Genomic DNA, 10,807 nt, shown 5'->3' with positions numbered 1-10,807 from the left:
AAGAGTGACCAAGACAAAATTTAAATTTATACTAAAGCTATGGAGTGAAATGAAACCATAAAGCTACTAAATTTGATAACCTTTCATCTGAATAATTCAAGAGTTAAAGTGAACTAAGAATTCAAAAAAAAAACAAGTGAGCCGAGAATTATTCAAATGTTTAAGAACCCAGAATTATTCAAATGTTCAAATATTCAAAAACCCAGAATTATTCAAATGTTCAAATGTTCAAAAACCATTTTTGTAACTGAGTGAGCCGAGAGATAGAGATATGGGGAGATAGAGAGAGAGAGTGAAGATAGAAATTGTACCTTTGCAGATTGAACAGGGCCACGAAGAGAGAGGATGATGAAATAGAGAAGCTGTTCACCGAGTTTTGGATTGAAATGGCAATTATCCAGAGAGAGATAGAGATGACGAAGCTTTGGCTTAGGAGGCGATGGAGGCGACGAAGAAAGAAGATGAGAATGTTTTGTAATTTTAGGGTTAGTTGTTTTGTAATTTTTTGAAGATAACAAGGGTGTTTCTGTCATTTAACACACATATCGCAACTTTTAAGTTGCTGACGTTGAATTTATTCGGCGTCCAAAATTTTTAACCGCAGGACGCTGCATCTGCCGCTGCGTTATGCCGCATCTATCGGCGGCGACCAAACGAACAGCTTAACTTGTGTCTGCCGCAGCCGCACCTACTTGCGGCGACCAAACGAACAGCCCCAGTGTCTTTCAACGAGGATTCTTTTGATCCTGCAAATTGGGGAAAAATTGATCAAATGTTGAGGGATTTTTTTGTTGGAAAAGGTCCTCTAGCACGACCGTATGAGGATTATAAGTTTCCCAAAAATTTCAATGGTAGACATTTTTCTCATAAACTCTACAAAAGGCCAATGAAGAACGGTGATAAACAATATAGACGTTGGCTAATCTATTCAAAAAAGTCAGAGAAAATCTATTGTTTCTGTTGCAAGCTGTTCGTAGGGAAAAATGATACTTCTCAATTGACAAGAACATGATTCATGGATTGGAACAATGTTGCAGGAAGGCTTGGTCAACATGAAAGTAGTCATGGTCACCTTGTGTGCATGAGCCAATGGATGGAATTAGAGTTGAGATTGAAAAAGGGTATAACAATTGATAAGTCTGTACAAGAAGAAATCAAGAAAGAGAAAAATCATTGGCGAGAAGTTTTATTGAGATTATTTGCACTAGCGAAGACTTTGGCTAAATGCAATATAGCTTTCCGTGGAAGCAATGATAAGATTGGTGAGAATAACAATGGGAATTTTCTTAGCTTTATTGAAATGTTTGGAGATTTTGATCCAGTGATGAGGGAGCACATGAGAAGTATCAAAAAGAAGAAAACTCAATATCATTTTCTCAGTCACAAAATTCAGAATGAATTGATAGCAATGTTGGGATCAAAGATGAAGCTTATGATCTATTAAGATTCTCATACACCGAAAACTATGACGGAGAAGAAAAAGAATCAAAGAACCACTACGGGTTCTAACAAACTTTATTAACGAGAAATAAATGTGTATATTACAAAGCTTAACCATACTCCTTCAATCTAATCTTCCTTATATACTAACACATATTAACCAAACTAATTGAACCAGGGTTAACCGGTTGTGGACCAGTCAATAACCAATCCTCATGTATCCTAATATGCCCCTCTCAAGTCTCTAGCTTCAAACATGTCTGGTTTGGAAGATACAGGCTTGATAATGACATCTTAGAAAGCAATCCATAGAAAGGACCTGGATGAAGCGGTTTTGTGAGAATGTCAGCTTTTTGATTCTCCGAAGGAACATGAAAAACCTTGAGAGTACCCGCTTTTATTTGATCTCGAACCGTGTGACAGTCCATTTCTATATGTTTCGTCCTCTCGTGGAAAACATGATTCATAGCAATATGCAGAGCCGACTTGTTGTCACAATAGAGTTTAGCTGGTCATGTAACTGGGAGTTGAAGATCCTTGAACAACTGCTGCAACCAAATGAGTTCACATGTCGCCTGAGCCATATTACGATACTCAGATTCTGTGCTACTAGTGACACCCTGTTTCTTAGACCGCCATGAAATCAGTGAGTTGCCAAGATATATACAATAACCGGTAATAGACCTGCGAGTATCCTTAAAGTTCCCCCAGTCAGCGTCACAAAATCCATTCAAGCACAGTTCAAAATCAACAAAGTACATTACTCCTTGGCCAGGATTGGCTTTAATGTACCGTAGAACCTTATGAGCTGCTTGGAGATGGATGTCTGAAGGTGCAGAAATAAACTGGCTTAGCTGATGAACAGAAAATGTAATATCAGGCCTGGTAATTGTGAGTTAAAGCAGCCGTCCAATAAGTTCCCTATAAGGACGAGGATTAGACAGAGAAGTTCCCATTGCTGCAGTAAGATGGAGACTTGAATCCATATGTACATGACTCGGTTTACAACCAAGTAAACCTGCATCTTCCAACAAATTCTGGGCATATTTCCGTTGACACACCGAAATGCCTTGAGAAGAACGAGATATCTCTAGTCCTAAGAAAAATCTAGTCGTTCCAAGATCCTTTATTTTGAATTCTGACTTCAACAATGCCTTCAAGTTCTCAACAGTTGTAGCATCATTGCTAGCAATCATTATATCATCAACGTAGACCAAAGCAGCAATAAAAGAACCGGGTTTGTCTTTGACAAAAAGAGTATTATCAGCAGGTGATTGGATGAAGTTAGCCCCCAAGAAAACAGAAGATAATCGTTTATACCACTGTCGTGAAGCCTGTTTCAAGCCATAAAGTGATTTACGAAGACGACATACCGGATTGGGAGGCAAAACAACATTCGGTGGAGGAGTGTAACCCTGAGGGAGGCTCATGTAAATCTCCTCATCTAAGTCGCCATGAAGAAAGGCATTGGATACGTCCATCTGCGTCAAACCCCATCCTTGTTTCGCAGCAACACCAAGCAAAAATTTCACACTTGTTAGTTTGGCCACTGGTGAGAAAATTTCCATATAGTCCAAACCTTCTTGTTGCGTAAAGCCTTGTGCAACTAGCCTCGCCTTATATCGTTCCACATAACCATCAGGGTTATACTTAATAGTAAACACCCATTTACAACCAACAACATTTTTACCTGGGGGTAAAGTCTCAACATCCCAAGTATGAGCAAGCTCGAGAGCATGAAGCTCTTCACCAGCTGCAATAGTCCACTTTTCTGATCTCATGACTTGAGAAAAGGTTTTAGGTTCAGTTTCTAGACTATATGAGAAGATAGAAGATTGCAAAATAGGAGTGAAACGATCCAAAGAGACTTCAGAGAAAATAGGACAAGGGGTAGTTTGATGTTTAGGGGAAATAACTGTTTCAGGTAAGGAAAGAGAAGAAGGTGGAGTCGTAGAAATATAAGGAACTAGAGCAAAATGATATTCAGAAAGATAGGAGGGAGTCTTTACCATTCGTTTAGGCCTAGCAACAGGTAAAGGATTAGAAACTGTTTTTTGTGCTACGGTAGGAGTCTATACACGAACAGTACGAGGTTCCATTTGTGCGATGCGTGATGCAGATGTATGAGATGCATCAGGTTCCTCAGGTATATCAATGTCAACATCATTAAGAGATTTCATAGAATCAACAATATGTAAAGGTGTTGGCAATGGCAATATACTATTTGGAAACATATCAACAACCTGAGATAACAAATCTGATGTTTTAAAAGGGAAAACATTTTCATGAAAAACCACATTACGAGAAATGAAAATTGAATGAGACTCTAAGTCTAAAAGTTTGTATCCTTTATAACCAGTAGGATAACCAAGAAAAACACAAGGTTTTGATCTAGGAGAGAACTTATGCCTATCAAGAGGATGAGTTGATGCAAAACATAAGCAACCAATAGTCTTTAACATTGTATAATCAGGAAGCTTATCATTAAGTATGTTAAAAGGAGACCTATCTTTTAACAATGGTGAAGGCATTCTGTTTATCAAGAAAACTACAGTCAATATACATTCACACCAATACTTCAATGGGATATTCGACTGAAATAACAATGCTCTAGCAACATTCAATAAATGTTGATGTTTATGTTCTACAACAGAATTCTGTTGGGGTGTATAAGAACAAGAAAATTGATGCAACATGCCCTGTTCTTTGACAATATCAGTAAAGGCTAACTCTGGAGCATTATCATATCGTATGACTTTTATTTTTGATGCAAATTATGTTGAAATCATTTTAAGAAAAGTAGGAAACACTGTAGAAACATCACTTTTATTTCTTAGCATATAAAGCCAGGTTACACGAGTACAATCATCAACCAAGGTGAAAAAGTATCGAAAAGCTTCTACAGACACAGTACTAAAAGGGTCCCAAACATCCAAATGAACTAGATCAAATGGTTTAGAAGCAAGATTATTATGAGAAACATAAGCTAAGCGTTTTTGTTTTGCTAAAGGACATATCTGACATGAAGAAACACTGGAAGCTACAGATTTTAAAGAAGGAAGTATACTAACTAGACTTTTTAAAACCACAGATGATGGATGTCCAAGTCGCTGATGCCACAGAACTTCATCAGCCAACACAGAAGCAAAAAAGGAACAAACAGCAGGCGAAGATGGTGAGAGGGTCTTTTGTTCTGTCTCAAGAATATAGAGATTATTGATGAGTCTACCCCTCCCAATCATCAAGCCCTGAGAAAGTTCCTGGATAAGACAACAATGTGGAAAGAAATGAGCAGAACAAAATAGACTCTGAACCAGACAACTAATACTAATCAAATTAAATTTGAAATCAGGGACATGTAAAACATTATGCAATATCAAAGAATGTGAAATGCATAGGGTACCTGTGTGTGTGATAGGAACACGCGTATCATTCGGTAAAGTTACCGTGAAACTAGAAACAGGAACTAATTCTCTAAACATTGCTAAATCAGAACAAACATGACTAGACGCACCACTATCAATAATCCAATCATTAGGTGCTAAAAATTTTGGAAGAGAAGAAAGGGCAAGTTTCTGGAAAGTAAGATTATGATTTTCATATCGTAGGCTAGTGGAAGGAAAAGGAAAAGTACCAGAAGTAGATGTTTGAGCCATAAGACCATGTTCAGTGAAAGTTGCAGTAGTAGAAGTAGCCGCAGTCTCTGGAACCGGTACTTGAATTGTATATTGAGACAAAATCTGTTGTAATTGTTGTGGAGTGAAGAGCGGAGTCGGAAAAACAATACCATCAGGTCTATAAGCCATAGCCAAGACAGGAGGTGCCAAATCAGGAGGTGCTGCATAAGGATAAGAAACCAACGGAGAGTATTGTGATTGTTCTTCATAAACGTTAGCAACAACATTTGCCTTCTGAATAGGATCATAAGGAACCATCGACATTCTCGGTTGATTATGAGGTATATGAGGTTGCAACTGAGTATTCTGCATTCGAGGGTTTATGGTATTGCCCTTATAGCCACCAGAATTTGTCTTATACCCCGGAGGAAAGCCATGAAGTTTATAACGCTTCTGAATTGTGTGTCCCAAACGACCACAATGTGTGCAGACAGGCTTCTGAGGTCTCACCGTATTGTAAGCATCAATATAAGTTCCATCTCCATCAAAAGGAAATGGAGCCGAGGATTGAAAAGCTACATTATCAACCCGAGTAAGTGGCTTAATAGTTCTCTCATCTTGGGTCACCATATTAAAAACCTCTTCTATAGTAGGTATTGGCTTTAACATCAAAATATGACGCCTACATTGCTCATAACTCTCATTCAAACCCATAAGGAATTTAGTTACTCGACTACGCTGCAGTAATTTTTCCCATTTAGCAGCAGCATCACACTCACATTTCCCACATGTGCAAACAGGCAGTTCTACATAGTTCTTGTGCTCTTCCCACAAAGAAACTAAAGAAGTATAGTAAGTGGTAACATCAAGAGAACCTTGTTCAATCTTGCTAAGTTTCTGCTCAATTGCAAATATCCTAGGAGCATCATCCTGCTTGAACATAGACAAGATACTCTTCCACATCCTCTCAGCAGTAGAAATATAAAGCAAGCTCTAACCTATCTTCTTATCTACTGATTTCATCAACCAGGTACTCACAATATCGTTACAACGTGACCAAGTGCCAAAATCACGATGAGTTTCCAAAGGTTTAGTAATCGTACCATTGATGAATCCCAATTTGTTACGCATATTCAATGCCATCAACATAGATCGTCGCCAAGAAGGGAAATCAGAAACTGTTGTTAGCCGATCAGAAACCAAAATAAGTCCAGCATGATCACTATTCAGATAGTATGGATTCTCATATTGATCCATCTGAAAACGCGAAGGTTCAACCGTCTCACGCGAGTTTAAGCTCGTTGGGTTAACCGAAGAAGGAGGTACATAAGATCTCATCCTCAATGAAAGAATAAGAAAATTTCAAGAAATCGCGGCGAAATTGGAAAAGAAATTGAGAAATTCACCACGAACGAGGCCAATAAAAGACGAGAAATGAAAAATAGAATAAAAAACCCAAAAAAAACACCAACGAAGAGCTCTAAAATTGCAGCGATGAGGATTCTCACAATCCGGAGAAATAACATTGAACAACTCATCTTTCTCAATCGAGCTTCTCACAAAGATCCCGATGATATCAATGGAAGCGGAAGACTTAAGAGCAAAGCTCTGATACCATATTAAGATTTTGATACACCGGAAACTATGACGGAGAAGAAGAAGAATCAAAGAACCACTACGGGTTCTAACAAACTTTATTAACGAGAAATAAATGTGTATATTACAAGGCTCAACCATACTCCTTCAATCTAATCTTCCTTATATACTAACACATATTAACCAAACTAACTGAATCAGGGTTAACCGGTTGTGAACCAGTCAATAACCAATCCTCATATATCTTAATATGATCATTAAGAAGATTCAAGAGGCAAAATATTAACATAGGAGAGCTCACCTATGTTTCAAAACAAGATCGTGGACGAGGTCAGAGAGCTCGTGATTCAAGACTACTTCGCGGTTATGATGCTGATTGTTGTACGGCTTCAAGTGTTGAGTGAAAGATTAATTAAACTGGGTGGTAAACCAGTTGATGATTCCGGTTTGAACGTTTTGAGTCTGGTTTTGGTGAGACTTGAAGAATGTAAGGAGAGCTTGAGCGGGTATTTCTGGCGTTACAGACGTCTTGCAGAAGATTTTTGGTGTTTGGCTGAGATGTTGAAGGCCGAAACGGCAAAAGACAATAAGGAGATGGTTGAATTCGTCGGTTCGGTTCAGATAACGGTCAAAGACGATGAGGAAATGGTTGAATTGGCCTGTTCTGTTCAGATCGAATGGGTAACATTGGACGACACCGAGACGGCAACACATGAGGTGGTGCCATGGGATTCCAAATGGGTAAAATTTGATGATCCAAATGGATTGACGAATGAATCGGTCTGGCTAAGTCCGTGTACGACTGGGTTGATCCACTAAGGTGTGGAAATATGCTGTCTACACATGGTAAGGCCGGAGGCGTCTCACTAGTAGTCACTACGAACATAAATACTATAGCTGAATGATTTAATTTTGTTTTTGTCTTGGAATATGTTGTTTCATTTTTTTTTTGGTGCTTGAATCTTTATTTCATAAAGACAGGGAGAAGTGATTCTGTATGTAAATATTCAACTTCAGATAGGATATTTGTTTGTTACTCAGAAAAGACAATTTAAATTCATTGAACGTATGCTAGAAAATAATATTATAATCAAAATACCAACTTCAGATAGGATATTTGTTTGTTACTCAGAAAAAGACAATTGAAATTCATTAAACGTATGCTAGAAAATAATTTTATATTATAATCAAAATACCAACTTCAGTAACTTCAGTTTCTTGCGTCAGGTACTGACCATTTTTGAATGCGCATACTTGCTCTATGTGCCTGCAATGCATAAAGTAATACACAGTTACTTCTTTGCCCCACAATACAATCCCTCTAGATCAAGAAGAGCGGTAACAAAACAAAATACTAGCCTTGATAGTAAACAAAAAAAAAACTTCAAGTTATCAACTTAGTCAAATTATAACGTCTGACAAGAATAATATTCTTATTCATATAATTTGTAGTAGACTTTTAACAACAAAAAGAGCCTATATGTATATATATATATATATATAGGCTCTTTTTGTTGTTAAAAGTCTACTACAAATTATGCAAAAATGGATTATAAAATCTTCAAAATTAATTACTATGAGTTAAAATGAAAAAGATATTTTGTAGTATTCGTCTTGTTACCTCATGATCCCAGTCGCATCTTGTAGTGATGATTATTAATATCAACGTTTGAATTGCGGTTCCTCCGAATATCATACCGGCCCATATTCCCTACCATCATTACAAAGGCATACACATATGTATATTAGTTCATCGCCACAAATATTAATATCAAACAAAAATACATAATTTGCCGACATAAAAAAAAATTATCAAGATATTTTTTTTAAGAAGTATGTAATTTAATTTTGAGGTAAATAAAAATAATGGAGAAACGTGGCAAACCTTGACTCCAAATTTGAAAACCCAGTCCATAGTAATCCCAAACGGAAGCCCGATAAGGTAGTAGCATCCCAGATTTATATATGCGACGTAAGATTGCCAACCCCAACCAACCGCAACACCTAAATCAAATCAAAATGTCAAAAAGTCAAGACTACTTCTGTTGACCCGGTTTGTGAAAATAATTGAGGCGTACCGGAAAGAACTGGTTGCACACTGTTGAGAAGAATAGTGAAGGCTAAGAGACCAGAAAGGTTATCAACTGCGTTTATGACATCTTCACTTGAAGAAAATAACGAACCGATTTGGCCGTGGAATATTACGACCAACTCAGTGAGGAATAATCCGATAATCAACGATAGTGCGATGAACACGATCGTTGCAAATCTTGCTCCTTTCCCATTACCAGCTCCTAGTTCGTTTACCACTCGAATTCTGTAAACACAATTCTAACTATTTATTTGTACCTATATTAATTCTTTTAAAGATATTTATGCGTATATTATCCCAAGTTTAGTTATAAACTTGTAATTATATATGATAATGTATGTCAACAAAACATTGGTGAACATGGCAATCTTAAAAGTTACCCGGTTCCCGCAAAGAATGCAAGTGGAATCATCAGCTCCCAACTATTTATCGACATGCTAAAAAAAAAAGTTCAGTACGTACGTTAACAACTAGTTTATAATGTACGGTAGAAACAGTAAACTTCCCAACAAATTAAAAGCACTAACAAGAACAATACTGATGGTTATAAGAAAAAAGAAAAAAAAGAAAAATAACGTACCATATAGATAAGGAGTCCACCGCAATTTTAGCATTTACTCGGTTTCCGGTCATCAAGATTAGTATTTTGTAGTACCTTATTTCTAAGCTATATCGGATAAAAAGTGTTGTAAGAACTTGTTTTCGATTCAAATAATTTGACTGATAAAAAAAAAAATTGTGAAACAAATGGGATTTTGTTTGACGAATGGTACCAAAGCATGATTCCTGAAGAGACAGAAAGTTTTGTGAATTCCAAAAGTCCGGTGAAAGCTTCGGAGGAGAAGCCAGTCCAAGTGAGTGTACAACCGCCACACGTGCTGTACACAAATAAGATGATGTTGTTCAGCCACCATGGCACGTTCACACTAGCCATGGTCCCTACGATCCCGAGTTTATAGCCAGACACGAAGAACCAGCACACGAGAATATGAGCCGCAAGTGATACTCCAGCTGAAATTGCAACCACCTACTCAGACATAATGAAAATGAGCAATCAAACACATTTAGTTTGTATAGTACGTACTAGCTTCAGACTATAATTCTTATTTGTTATTTGTTATTTTTATCTTTTTGTAATTATTCATTACATCTTACTATTTTTTTTTCTATAAACACAATGTTTTATGGGTTTATAAGGTTTTAGACGTTGTTTACTGTTTTACGTTTCGATTAACAAAGATTTTATAGAGATCGATTCGATCTATATTTTCCCTTATGTTCGGTAATTAATCTTCACAAAGATCATAAAACGTAGTTTCTCACGTTTCATTTGTCGTTTTTTTTTTTTTTTGTGTGATAACCTAACTTTTTATGGTATTCTGAAGACTACCAATCTTCAAATAAAGGTTTTCACTCTATATTAAGTGAAGCTTTGTGTTTGGAACCAATATCAGTGTGGCCCATATATATTATAATTTTCAAAGTTACTTAATAATCAAAGACCACAATTTACGACCAATTAGTAACATACCTTGTTCTTGCGCTGACATTGTAGGAATCTGTTAAGAGGGAAAAAAAAAGGCAAAGGCGAAGTGAACGGGGATGACAGAAAGGGCAATGGTCCCTGTTAGCTCGGCAATATCGTCACTCTGACCAATAAACTTAAGAATCGGCGTGGCGAACAAGTACATAGGAAGAAGTAAGATGCAACATAAGAAAAGAATGATCCAATATCGCTGCATATATACTCCCAAAATATAATATTTCCTCGCTCCAAACGCCTGACCGCATAATGTCTCCAACGCACTCGCCATCCCAAGCTGCATAAACATTTTCTCATAGATTAAACAACATACAATCCCCAATAATGTTTTAAAGTGCGCACATATATACGAGTAAACCGTAGTTGAAGCCGAGTGTGAAGTTGTTAATAATGGCGATGGCAGCGAGTTCAAGATCACCGAGATGGCCACCGAAGGCTTGAGTAATGATGAGGATCGAGTAAGTAGCGAGTCCGGTAAATATGGACGGTCCGACAATATACCATAGCTTCTTAGTCTCT

General features: G+C 37.2%; 1 protein-coding gene and 1 pseudogene across 1 annotated transcript; one reads left to right on the top strand and one right to left on the bottom strand.

Annotated features, from left to right (window-relative positions):
* Positions 6,957-7,472, top strand: LOC104738238 (putative clathrin assembly protein At5g10410). The gene has a single exon (XM_010458443.1). The coding sequence runs from the start codon at positions 6,957-6,959 to the stop codon at positions 7,470-7,472; it is 516 nt and encodes a 171-aa protein (XP_010456745.1).
* LOC104738236 overlaps positions 8,221-10,807 on the bottom strand; it is a 3,899-nt pseudogene continuing 1,312 nt past the window's right edge.

The sequence above is a fragment of the Camelina sativa genome, chromosome 13 (genome assembly GCF_000633955.1).
Source record: "Camelina sativa cultivar DH55 chromosome 13, Cs, whole genome shotgun sequence".
Lineage (NCBI taxonomy): Eukaryota > Viridiplantae > Streptophyta > Magnoliopsida > Brassicales > Brassicaceae > Camelina > Camelina sativa.
This window is presented reverse-complemented; position numbering and strand designations above follow the sequence as displayed.

What these genes read in the sequence shown, in the direction of transcription:
- LOC104738238 (XM_010458443.1), top strand. Translation starts at nt 6,957, where the DNA reads ATGTTTCAAAACAAGATCGTGGACGAGGTCAGAGAGCTCGTGATTCAA.